At 36.3% G+C, this 13,711-nt stretch overlaps 1 protein-coding gene across 10 annotated transcripts in view; it reads right to left on the bottom strand.

The window, feature by feature from the left end:
• Nucleotides 1–13,711, bottom strand: part of TRPS1 (transcriptional repressor GATA binding 1) — a 305,789-nt gene that overhangs the window by 192,588 nt on the left and 99,490 nt on the right. For all 10 annotated transcript variants that reach the window (XM_058174587.1, XM_058174585.1, XM_058174590.1 and 7 more), the window contains one exon: nt 9,438–10,044. In XM_058174587.1, coding sequence (XP_058030570.1) covers nt 9,438–10,044 — 607 coding nt within the window. The remainder of the gene's footprint in view (nt 1–9,437; nt 10,045–13,711) is intronic.

Raw genomic sequence — 13,711 nt, 5'->3', positions numbered from 1 at the left:
AAAGGCAAGTTCTGAGATGTAAGAATATGGTTTAAAAACATCTTTATCTAATATGAGACTTCATTGGTGATGGAGCTCAACTTCCATCATCTCAACCAACATTGTATTGATTGCTGTTAGTATTACAGGAACTATATTCAACACATCTGAAGGGAAAATTGATTTCTATCAACATGAAGATGTACTTACTATAACCAAAAGAAACATTTCTAAACCATAATCCGAAGTATCAAGCAAGAAATTTCTAAGCATTTGAAACATGTGCATAGAGAGCAGAGGAGTGAAAAATATTCAGTCGGGAAAAATGAACCCATCAAAAGTTTAGAATTTAGGCCATGCTCAAATTTAATGCTAAGCCATAACATGAATAATTATTTTTGGTTGAGCATGTGGTACAAACCAACTCATTACAGTTTAACATTACACACAAATTGGGAAATGTCAGTAGAGGCCACAGTAGGATTGGAAATCTGCCATAGCAATGTGGCTCAGCACACAAGTATTGGCATATATACACACTTAAGTAGATTTCGCCAATCCTTTCTTAGGGTATCACAGGTGGCTTTTTAAAAAAAAAAAAAAAATCCTCTTTGTTCTGATATCTCAAATCACCTAACATATAATAGAGAACAGATTTGGAAGGGATCTTGGAAGTCTTCCAGTCCAATCCCCTGAACAAGCAAGGAGACCGTATACCATTCCAGACAAGTGGTTGTCTAGTCTCTTCTTAAAAACCTCCAGTGATGGAGCACCCACAACTTCTCAAAGCTGGTTGATGGTTCTCACTTTAGGAAATTTATCCTTAATTCTAAGTTGCTTCTCTTCCTGATTAGTTTCCATCCATCCATCTTTTCTTGTCTTGCCTTTTGGTGCTTTGGAAAGCAGATTGACCCCCTCTTCTTTATGACAGCCTCTCAAATATTGTAACACTGCTATCATGTCAGCCTTAGTACTTTTTTTCAGTAAACTAATCCAATTCAAATTACATTCAAATGTCTTTGTTTTGACAAGCAATTCACCTTTTCCTCAAGCTTTTGGATATAATATCCATACCTTGTTATAGCACCACGCCCAAAATAATTATTTCATTACCTAATTCATTTACATATACATTTCTTCCTAAAACATATTAAATAAGTAAATATCCAAAGCATAACTGACGAAGCATAAAGTTGATAATCCAGCCATTCAACAAATGTCTCCTTAAAGAGCCTATTTTCATATTCTAAATACTACTACTCCATGCAAGCAGCATCTTCTAAATAAGTACTTTCTGCCTGTCTTTCATTACTCAGTGGCAAAAAGTGATGTAATACATTAATTTGCATGCAGTTAATTCCAGTTGTTACTGAAGGAACTTAAGAAATCATTTATTTCCTCAACTTCTTTAAAAATTCTCACATTCCTGCAATTCAATGCAATGGGTCCTCTTTTAAATTCAGAGACATCAAGTGACGCAGCAAATGTTTCCAATCAGTTTCATTAACACTCCCATTGTTAGGTGTTACCCCTTTTCAGGGTGCCGTTTATATTCAGAAATTGATGTGCATATATTCCCAAACACTGAGCTGCAGAAACAGGTGCTTTTAACAAAGCTGAAAAATTGGGCAGTGTTTTGACCCCACATAACACCCGCTGAGTTTCCTTCTGTTAATTAGAAGGCCAGAATGACAAGGACTACTTTTTGACTATAAATGCTTCCGGAAAGATTCCTGACATGCTAAAAGGGAAGGACAAATGAAATGCAGCTAAAGAGAAACTATTTCAGATATTCATTTTTTTCAGTGACAATGTTTTTAAAGGCCTCAAGATTTGACAGACACTGTCTGTCTAAAAGATAAGACTGGTTTATACAGAAGGTGTGCAAATTTAGAGACCATTTCAAGTCATAAACCAATTTCAAATAGATGTTAAGTACAGTCTTTAACTACTCTGCTATATATATACATACATATATTGTCATTAGTAACTGTTTATAAGTAACTGAAACTAGATGCTGGGCAAAATATATACAGTGATAATACCACCTTTCAAATACATTAATATATACATTTAAAGTGTATAAAGTGTACCTTATATTTTGGGACGACAAATCATTATGCCCTCATATTTTTTATTATCCGTAAGGATTAAAATGCTTCTAATCATACAGTCATATGCATATTTTTTTTCATACATAATCCCTTTTATGTATTTTCAGGGGGATTATTCCCAGCAAAATAGATATTGCTTCCCCCACTTACATTTATCCTAAGCAATACATGATTGATAGTGTTCCAAGAATAAATCAAACCTTATATATACCACATTACCAATTTCTAATTTAAAACAACAAAATCTAATGGCATTAGTTTTCTATGTATAGGCCATTCTCCTTAGAGAAGTCAGATAAATGTAATATAAAGAAGGAACTAATATAATACATATAAGGGGGGAAAGTTAGCTCCTTTTTCATCAGGATTAAAATCAGGTGCACTATTTCTTTCAGGATCAAATTACCAGCATCTTTCCATATGCAACAAAAAAACAGTATAAATATTCCTTACCAATTTATTTAAGATTGAAATAATGAAAATCAAAATTGTAACAGAATAACAATTGAAAGATCTTCTACTCCAGCCCCCTGCTCAGGCATGAAACCCTGGCCTAAATACCATTCCAGGCAAAATGGTTGTTTTATCTCTTCTTACAGTTAAAACCTCCAATGTTGGAGCACCTACAACTTCTGGAGGCAAGCCATTCCAATGATTAATTGTTCTAAGCTGTCATTAAGTCTCACAAAATGCACTGTTTACTAATAACTGAATCAGAATTTGATTATTAGGTGCATGTTTAATCTGTTCCTGTAGCATCAGGCAAAATTGCAGTCTGTTTTCTGTTCAACTGAAAGCAGCAGCAATTTTTCCATAGTGACTATGACTTTTGATCACAGCAGGTTTGTATGTGCTGATGTGCTCCTACACACCTTCACAGCATGCATAAATACAAACATACATACATACATATACAACAGGGGTGAAATCTATTTACCTTCCCTATCAGTTTGGAAATGCACGTGCCATGCACGCGCGGACCCTCTGCACCTGCACAAACCTTTCTGCGCATGCGCAGAGGGTAAAAAAGGTTACTTCCTGGTTTTAACCAGGCGGGTGGGCAGAGCCTCGCACTGACATTGCTACTGATTCTCCAAACTACCTGCCGCCATTACTACCAGTTCAGCCGAACTGGTCCAAACCTTTGGTTATTCGGGTTTTCTCCCGCGTAAAGTTAATTTTATATATATATATATTTCCTGAGGTTTTCGCGGGTGTTTGTATGTAGGTCTTTGGTTATTCGGGTTTTCTCCCGCGTAAAATTGGAAGTGTCTTGGCAACGTTTCGACGAAGTCTCATTCGTCATCTTCAGGCTTCAGCGTGCTTCTGGGAGCAATGTGATTGCAGCTGTTTCTTCCTTTTAACTGCTAGTGGGGTTTGAACTGATTGGGTGGGAGCTTGGCTGTGCTCTGATTGGATGTGGGGTTTTTTGTGCTCTGATTGGCTGGGGTGTGTCCTGTTTGGGTGGGGCTTGGGGACACTTCCAATTTTACGCGGGAGAAAACCCGAATAACCAAAGACCTACATATATATATATGTATGTATGTATGTATGTATGTATGTATGTATGTATGTATATATATATATATATATAGGTCTTTGGTTGTTCGGGTTTTCTCCCGTGTAAAATTAATTTTATATATTTGTTTTCTGAGGTTTTCACGGGTGTTTGTATATAGGTCTTTGGTTGTTCGGGTTGCTCCCAGAAGCACCCAGAAGCACGAAGCTGAAGCCTGAAGATGACGAATGAGACTTCGTCGAAACGTCGCCAAGACACTTCCAATTTTACACGGGAGAAAACCCGAACAACCAAAGACCTATATACAAACACCCGTGAAAACCTCAGAAAACAAATATATATATATATATATATATGTGAGACAAAGAAATAAAGGGAGACTAGTATAGATCTATTTCAAGCTATTTAGCTCTAATCAGCTAGCCATGCCCTTTTGCCATTCAAACCTGGGCTCCCAGGTTCCCAGAAGGGTATGGCTAGCTGATGAGAACTAAATAGCTTGAAATAGATCTATACTAGTCTCCCTTTATTTCTTTGTCAGTAAAATATAAATTTAACACAAAATAGTTTGTCGTGAAAGCGACTGCCTGTGAGGGCTCCTGAATTGCGGCTGGAAGGCGAAAGGGAAGCAATATGCTCCCTTTTTGCTTAGTAAAAAACAAGAACACTGGAGTACAGCCATAGCTTCTTTTTAAAAAAGTCTAAAAGGCTGGATAAGAAGCACTTGTGGAAATAAAGTTGATGCTAGAGGTGTGTGTGTGTGTGTGTGTGTGTGTGTGTGTGTGTGTGTGTGCTGCATGATCAAGAAAGATGACGGTCGAGCTAATGGAATGGTGCCTGCTCATACCTAAACTAAGGGGTCTTTGATATAATTTTCACCTTGCAGAGTAGATTTGGGCAAATCCTACTCTCTCAACCTGAGTTCTTCCTCCTCCATCTGTACTGCTTGCAACTGTGTGTTTATATTCTTTAAGAACTGAGGGAAAACATTATGTAAAGGCTACATCTAATTAGTGAGGCAACTTTATTTGAAATCAAGCTTAGCAAAAAGTATGTGCTTGCCCAGAAAGAGATCGCAAAACAGTAAACAACATTGTTTTTATAAGCCTGGGCTAGAACAGCCGCCAAATCTTTTCTTCCCCCACTCACTAAGAACATTTTTGCATATCAATAGACTCATCCTGTATTAACAGACCTTTAAAAGATAAATCCAAATTTAAGTAAAGAAGGACAGAACTGTTGACACTATAATGTGCTGGGAGATACTTTATGCTCCCAAAATATCCTGGAATCAATGTGCATGTACTGACATTCTTGGAGAACAGACACCATTAAAATATTTATGAAAATTGACTATTTTTATTCACATTTCCATTCGGATCTGAAGATATTTGGAACAGTCTGAAGCATACAAAATTGTGGGTTTCATTAATTATGGTTCAGAATAATTATGAATCAAATAAGCCACAATTAAGAAATATTTTCAACTCCAATCTATTTTACAATGTAATAAAATCTGTTTTTATTCCCTTTGGCTAATTCTGCAGAGGGAGATATTAATTTAGGGAGAGAAACTATTCTGCTTTTAAGATTTAACCACAATTAAAAGAAGTAAATTAATGCAAACCTGTATCCTAATAAATACCAATAGTAACCTGCTTCATTGTTGATGTTGTTTTTAATGTTCTAAAGAAAGTCAATGTTTATTCAATAAAATCATATTTATACAAAACCCAGAGCTATGTGTACCTTTCAACACACAAAATAATTCCATCAACATTTGAAAAACTAGATTAAAATATATGTTTCTGCTAATAACTTCTTCCTAATAATTATTTCTTTTGTTTTTATTTATCACAACAGAAACATTCTCTTAGTAAATTGCAGATGAAATTCCAATGCTACCCCATTTCATAATTCCTTTTGGTTGTAGGAAGTTAGCCCCCACCCCTCTCCTAGCAGAATGAAATATTTTAGGAAATATTTAAAAAGGCAGAATATATTTCCCTGGATGAGAAATGGAGAAACATGTTTAAGGACAAAGCAGCTCCCAGCAACTTCCTGCCTTCCCCACCTTTGTCAACAGGCCAGAGGCTGAAACTCATTCTCCCCACCTTTGTCAATGGTCCATCATCTGCACCACAATAAGACCCATCTAGCAAAAGAAACTCACCACATGGCACCTGGGAAGATTACATCAGCCAGCAAGGCTAGCTAAGACCCCCACCCCCTGGGAGTCTGACAACCAATCAGGATATTCTTCCTGTGCCCTGGGAAGTTCAAAGCTTAGAGAGAGCATAAAGCTAGGGAGCGCACAGCTTCCCTCCCCTTTTCTGTTCAGGAACTCAAGCCATGTGATCCTGACCACCATTAAACCATCTTTCCAAGCAGCCTCCATGTTTCCAATGTCTTTTTCCCCACTTGGAACTGAACCCGGATGGACATTTCTTCCAACATGGTAAAATACCCAGATAATTCTGAGTTAGTTTAGCATGGTTATTCCTTTCAGACTAGCTCTTCAAATTGGCAATTTTTTGTTATGCTGTTTTTAAAATTCCACATAATCTAGTTAGAATTTGAAAATTAAACTTTATCTGAAGCTGCTTAATGTTTTAATTTGCAAAATTCTAGGTGCTGACAAAAAATAAAGAATTGCTACTAGTAAGATCCCAAACAGTAGGATAGCAGAATTTATTAGGAATGGTGGAGCTTTGCCCGAGGAAAACTAATAATTCTAACAACAGACCTTTACTTCAACCCTGAAGGGGGAAAAAAAAGTCTTATTAGTTGCTATTCACAACTAACATTTCCAAAGTCTTAAATTCTTTTTCCACATTTGGTATGAATGAACCAAATTGATACATGCCTAACTTGAATTCTATGATATGAATATTCTGTATATTTCAGGCAGGCTCCAAAAATAGGGCATTAAAGATATTCTGCATTCTTATTCTTGAGGCAAAGTCCAAAAATAGAGCTTTAAAGAGTTTCAGCATATATTCAGTACTCAAACTCCCCTTAACTAAAGCTTTTTTTTGCTTCAACCATTTGAAAATCATTCTTAGATATTCCCAAATTGGATTTGTCTTGAGGTATTTTAGTAATGCTTAAGAGCTTTCCTTCCAGAGCAAAACAAATTTGGGTGGCCATGAAGGGGAAATCAAATACATATAAAGTCCATAGTTTATTTTACATACACACTGAAAAACCACATAGAGAATTACCTAATATCCATTCAGCTGCTGGTGAAAGAAAACTAAATAAATAAAACAATACATCCAAAGTTGGATGTTGTACTTCCTGTACTCAATGGAGCCACATATTTTTGTAAGCAATCTTTGATTCATATCATCATGCTCCAACCTTTCATTCTGGTGATATTTTCTGTCAATAGATATGTTTATTGCAAGGATGATTTCATTTTGTCTGTTAATTTTTATGGAAATCCTTCAAAGTAATCAATGAATGCAGGTGCCATCAGGAAAAACATGTGTTAAACCCATAATATTTTAAATTTTCTAGCAACATTAAATTTAAATTTTCTATTCTATTTTAGAATAGAAAAGAGCATCTCTAGAAAAGAGCATCTCTTTGTATATTGAACAAAAATCCTGAAAGAGGGTTAAAAAAACAAGTTAAGAACAGAGCTAGCATGATCATTTCATTTTCTGATTCTCCAGAGGTGGAAGAGATCCAGGCAGAAAATGGCCAGAGTTTTAAAAGACCTCAAAAGAAAATTCTAATTTGCAAAGCAAAGAAAGATTTTAAGTGTTAAACTATTAGGTTGTGAAAATTCCTGCTCTGGAGGCCAATGGTCTTTTGAAAATCTTATTTACGGTAGGTAGACATTAGTTTTTATAATATATAATATAGAAGTTGTCTTCCACACATAAAGATACATAAACACAAACAACCATTTTCTTTTCTTTCAGTCTTGTTCTTTTAAAAATAACATGCAGTTTTAATAGTGAAAATGCATCATTAAAGGAGAGTATATACATTTTCAAAAAAAAGTTTATATTTGAAATATGCTTGGATAATGCATTATTTAATGCACTATATGACCGGACTCAACAAGCAAATAGAAAAAAAAATAATCCTAGAAGAAATAACAAAAGCTTGCAACAAATGGAATCTACAACTTTGATGCATAAGCTGCCTAAACACATTCATATTGCATCTTATTTCTCCTTGAATTAAGATAATTTCTTTTGGTGTGTGCTTGGTGTTCACTCTACTGTGGCATTTCTCTGAGTTATTTTGAGAATGTGGACTTCACATTTTTAGCAATGACCATGATAGCTAGGGAATTCTGGGAGTTGAAGTCCACATATCTTGAAGCTTCCAGCTTGGGGGGAAAATAAGCTAGAGCACGGGTGTCAAACACGCAGCCTCACATTGCCATCACATGACGTTTCACAATGTTTTTCTCTTTATGGCGCTGGGGTGGGTGTGGCCAGTTTGACACCCCTGAGCTAGAGGATACTATGTTCTACTTATCATTTTCAGCCCTTGGGATAAAAATTGACTGGTTCTTCATGACTAAGGTATCCATGAAGTTTTCTTGGCAACAGTCAAGCATTTTCAGTCCTTACTTTCTTCTGTCTTTTGTTTTTCATTTTCCAATTTCTACCCTGCATTACAGCTTTGATACCCCATTCACATATTAAGCCCTGCTTCACTTTCTCAAAATCAGAAAAAAATAGCTATGTTCTGCTATTTACTTAGTTATATTATATGTTTGCTTCAAGCCGGCTTTAAATCCTGACAACTGCCTAGACAAGTCAGTGCAGTTTTCTTGGCAATTTGCTGAAGTGGTTTGCCCTTGCCTTCTTTTTGGACTGAGAGTGAGTGAATGGTACAAAGTTAACTAGCTGGCTTTGTGACTAAGGCAGCACTAGAACTTCCAGTCTCCTGGTTTTTAGACTGGCGCCTTAATCACACCAACAAGTAGTTGTCTACTTATTAATACAACTGTGCTTGGAAAAAATACCACCAATTGAGGTTATCCTAGAGGGGTTGCAATATATATTCTGCACCCATTAATCTGAAATTCATAGTTATTTCATAAGACCATTTTCTATGCAACAATGGGCATGTTGTTAAGGAGACAGCAAAATGAATAAGAGTCCACAGCTGAGTACACATAAAAAAAAGAGCCTGTAAAAGAATATTTTTTTTCCTAAGGCTACGGAAAAAAAAGCAATAAAATAAAATGAAATATCAAAACTTTACCTCCTTAGCTTTTTCAATTTTCAACACAACCAGACAAGCATCAAATGTTATATTTAATCACATTGTGCTTTATTTTTTTAATTCCAATCTTAGTTTTTATTATTATGATTCAACTTTCATGGTTTCAGCTATTTAATCCAAAGATGGCTTGCTTAACTATACCATTAAAATGTAGAAGGTAAAGAGATGCTTCTCTGTACAAATGTTCAGCCTTCTGGGATTCTGGATTTTTTTATTTCAAATGTAACCTCGTCTTGCAAAATCATTAGAAATTCCTGACTTAGCACAACCAAATTTAAAGACAAACAAAAATCACAACTACAGCTAGTATGAGCAACTTTACAGGCCTGTGCTGAAATTATTACCTGACACTCTCCTTAGGTATGTGGGATATTTTGAAAAGCAAACATCAAAAATGTACATTTAATAAGGAAAGAATTAAGGAAAGGTGGGAGGGAGGGAGGGAGGGAGAAGGAAGGAAGGAAGGGAAGAAGGGAGGAAGGAAGAAGGAAGAAATGAGGGAGGGAGGGAGGGAGGGAAGGAAGGATGGAATTTCCCTGAAGAATATAAACAAAAACAGAATTTCCTACCCGTAAAAGGGATTGAGATTCATCCTTTGACTTGTTATCAGCAGATCCAGGATACGGCTGAGAAAGTGGTCCAGATTTTTCTCCGCTTCCTTGGGGCATGCCATGCAGGAATCCCTTGGTCTCAACAGGCAAACTATAAACAGGCCTTGCGAGATGAGCAGCTTCTACATTTGGACTATCTCTCAAAGCCTTTGGCTGCTCTTGAACAACAGACACTGTGGTCAGAAGGCCCAAGCTTGTTTGGGTATAGGATGGGCTTCCTCTCAAAATGTCCACTCCTCTCCAAGTTGTACCACGAAGATCATCACTAGACCCATCAGGCCAACCTTTCTCCTTCGATCCTTCTTTTTCCTCCATCTTTTCCTTCTTCACTACACTCTCCAAGATGGGCTCCCCCATTTTTGGATCTGAACTGATCAGGTTATAAACCTTCAGATCAATTTTGGATTCTTCCTTGAGAGCAGCCGCCATCCCATGGCTATCTTCCCCATTGGCTGTGGTGATGTCCATTTCTTGACAGTGCACAGTATTGAAGTGTTCCAGTAAGGATTGTGTATCAAGCGCTGTAAAATTGCACTGACGGCATTTATAACAATTATGGACTCTCCTGATAAGAGAGAAAAAGAGAGAAGAAAAAATTATGATAAGTTCATCTATGGTGACCAAAATGAAGAGAAGTGAATTATTTCCGCATCTGGTGGCTTGCAGGCCTTTCAACCTTGCGTACAAGAACACATCATTGTTATTTGAAATCTTCCTTGTTATTAAGATAATTGTTTCTCATTGCTCTATCTATCTATCTATCTATCTATCTATCTATCTATCTATCTATCTATCTATCTATCATCTATCTATCTATTTATCATTTCCCAATCTAGCACAGATACTATTTCCTAGTGGTCTCCTTTCCAGTTACTAACAGGCCAATCCACTTCACAGGATTGTGGGGGAAAAATAGGAGGATGAAGGCTTGTTGGATATATTTGCCGCTTTGACTTACTTGTCAAATAATTTAATTTACACCGTGATACCCACTTTTCATCCATTCAGTATACATGTAGTTCTCAACTAACAAAGGTCTGTTTAGTGACCGTTCAAAGTTACAATGAAACTGAAAGGAGTGACTTATGACTATTTTTCACACATCCAGCCATTGTAGCATCTCCATAGTTACGTGATCAATATTCAGATGCTTGGCAACTGGCTCGTATTTATGATGGTTGAAATATCCCAGAGTCACATGATCCCCTTTTGCAACCTTCTGACAAGCAAAGTCAATGGGGAAGCCAGATTCACTTAACAACCATGTGACTAACTTAACACAACTGCCGTGATTTACTTAGCAAGAAAGGTCGCAAAATGGGGAAAACTCACTTAACAACTGTTTCAATTAGCAACAGAAATTTTGGGGTCCATGTGATTGTAAGATGAGGAGTACCTGAATTTCATGAACTTCCTATCTGCCTTTCATTGTTTTTTCTTTCCTGTGCTTTGCCTTTTTCTTTCCTTCTTGTTTTATCCCATTTAAACCCAGGAACATATGGATATTTCCAGGAAAATATCAGTAATAGTTATGGTTCTATTGACAGAGAATCAATGTCCTCAAGAAATGTATTAAATCATTTAACTCTACACTTAGAAGTCAATGTGTTTGATAATAAACTTTTAACAAGTGAATCTCAAAAATATGTGTTCAAGAATTAGTTTAATGTCTTTTTGGATTTCTTCTGATTAACTATTTCTTATATGTTTTTGTTTTATGCAAGAAACAAAACCAATAGGCCATTTTAACGAGAAAAAAACCAATAGGCTGTATTTATTCATTTATTCCATAGGACCGAGATAAAATAAGTATATTGGGAAAAAATGGGAACTTTTATACACCTTGCATTTCTGAGACTTTGAATGTATAGGAATTGTATTTCCGTTCATCTACAGCAGGGGTGTCAAACTGGTGACCTATGGGCCGGATGTGTCACACTCAAGCCACGCCCACCCCAGCTCCATGAAGGGGAAAAACGTCACGAAAAGCTACGTAATGGCAACATGACAGCCATGATCTACAGTATACAAATTGCTTGGTGTTCTTATACACCCACAAGAACACCATTATAATTCTTTTCATCTAAAGAATAGGTTGCCAAAATCTGTTAAAAGTTTTGAAAACTACTGTAGGAAAATATTTTCCCTTGTTCCTCCCTACTGAGAAGAATTTGACATATATGTTTATGAGACATAAAAGATCAGCAGGGAAAAAAGAAACGAAGAAATAAATTGAGAACTCATGAAAAGTATACACAACACTATTAATAGTAATCTGGCTTCTCAAATAGGAAATTTCCAGTGTTAATATTAATTATAACGTTTATGAAATTTTGCTTCCTCTACCACATTGCAGAGCTTTAATCTGGTATTCTTGTTTTAAAGGTAAATGAATATATTATTTTTCTTGAATAATAAGAATATGAAAAATGTGGGTGCCAATTTATAAAACAGCTAATCTCTGAGGGGTTTTTTCCTCCTGACATCTGAACACAAAACACATTTATTAGAACCAAACAGAAGAACAAATAAGAAATTACATCATTAAAAATTACATATTTTTCATATCATTTTGTAAAATATGCTTTTAAAAATCACATTTCCTTTAAAGATTTTGAATAAAAAGTGAACTTATGTGAGAAAGGAAAGGTTTCATTCACTTTGTTAAAATAGCATTGGGATATATCTTAAAATTGATAAGTTGAGCAACGTTAATCAGTAGGGTAGAGTAGTATTCTATTCTACTGATTAACCTTAAAAGTATTCTATTATTGGCCAAGTGTGTTTGAACACACAAGAAATTTGTCTCCAGTGCATAAGCTCTCTTTGTACAGACAATAAAATAATATAATCACAATACTGATAACTAATAAGAGAAGCTAGTATAAAAAAGATGAGAAGGATAATACTAATACAGCTGTACTACATGGGTAAATGTACATAGTTCTACTGTGACTATGTACTTGTACTGTGGCAATTATGTGTTCAGCAGAATGATGGCATGAAGGGAAAAACTGTCTCTGTGTCTAGTTGTTTTGGATGCAATGCCTTACAGCAGCATCCTGAGGGAAGGAGTTGAAACAGTTTATGATATGAGGGGTCTATAGATATTTTTTCAGCCTTCTTTCTGATCCATGCAGTATACAGGCATACAGTAAACAGTAGGAACTACAGGTAGGAAAATACAGCTACTATAAAGTTGACCAAGTCACAACATTCCTCCATCTCCTTAGTTAGATTGGCAAACTTTGTTCACTTAGCATTCTTCAGGCTACATTAGAATTGCAACTCTCATAATTTCTAGTCAATATGAGATAAAATATTGGAGATATCTTGAAGAAGCCTAATGCTGAGAAAGATTGAGGGCAAAAGAAGAATGGGCCGACAGAGAATGAGGTAACTGGATGAAGTCACTGAAGCAGTCGGCGTGAGCTTAAATGGACTCCAGAGGATGGTAGAGGACAGGAAGGCCTGGAGGAATGTTGTCCATGAGGTCACGATGGGTCGGAAACGACTTTGCAACTAACAACAAATGAGATAAGATATGCCAACTGGCAATTCTGGGATTTGCAGTTCTAATGCATGTAGCAGGTCCGAAGTTGGAGAAACGGCTGTCACAGAATCTTTCATATCTTGGTCTTCTGTGAGATTCTACTTGAATCCAATTTATTCCTTTTGTCCACCTTTCTCCAAACATTCCAATAATTAGTCTCTGGTCTTGAGAAAACTGCCAATCTTCTCATGCTACTTTAGTTAACATTATATTTTTCTTGGCAGGAGAGTTTTTTTTTTTCATGTTTCTTTCCTATTAATTTTATTTTTTTCTGAGTTTTTTTCCACAAGCAACCTTATCTCTTTGTGGATGCATGCATTCCCCACCCTCACCTTCATTGCCAGTTGCTGTACATCCAATTATTAGTGGGACTTTCAACAAAGTGTTAGTTAGCCTCTGTCTCTAAACACCATACAGTTAATACTAATGAAGGGAGCTCACACCTCTATAAGCATAAGATTCTTTTTACAGTTTTTTATTCATGTAGGGCCAAGCCTTCTGTGCATGCACAGAGAGTCAAAATGGGTTACTTCCTGATTAAAACCAAGAAGTAACAATGTCCGGGTGGGTGGGCGGAGCCTCGTGCTGCCGCCACTACCAGTTCGCCAGAGCTGGACAGAACCGGAAGGATTTCACCACTGTGCAGGGCCCTTTATGGAATGACAGTGATGCCTAGGTT

Source organism: Ahaetulla prasina, chromosome 3 (genome assembly GCF_028640845.1).
Source record: "Ahaetulla prasina isolate Xishuangbanna chromosome 3, ASM2864084v1, whole genome shotgun sequence".
NCBI lineage: Eukaryota > Metazoa > Chordata > Lepidosauria > Squamata > Colubridae > Ahaetulla > Ahaetulla prasina.
This window is presented reverse-complemented; position numbering and strand designations above follow the sequence as displayed.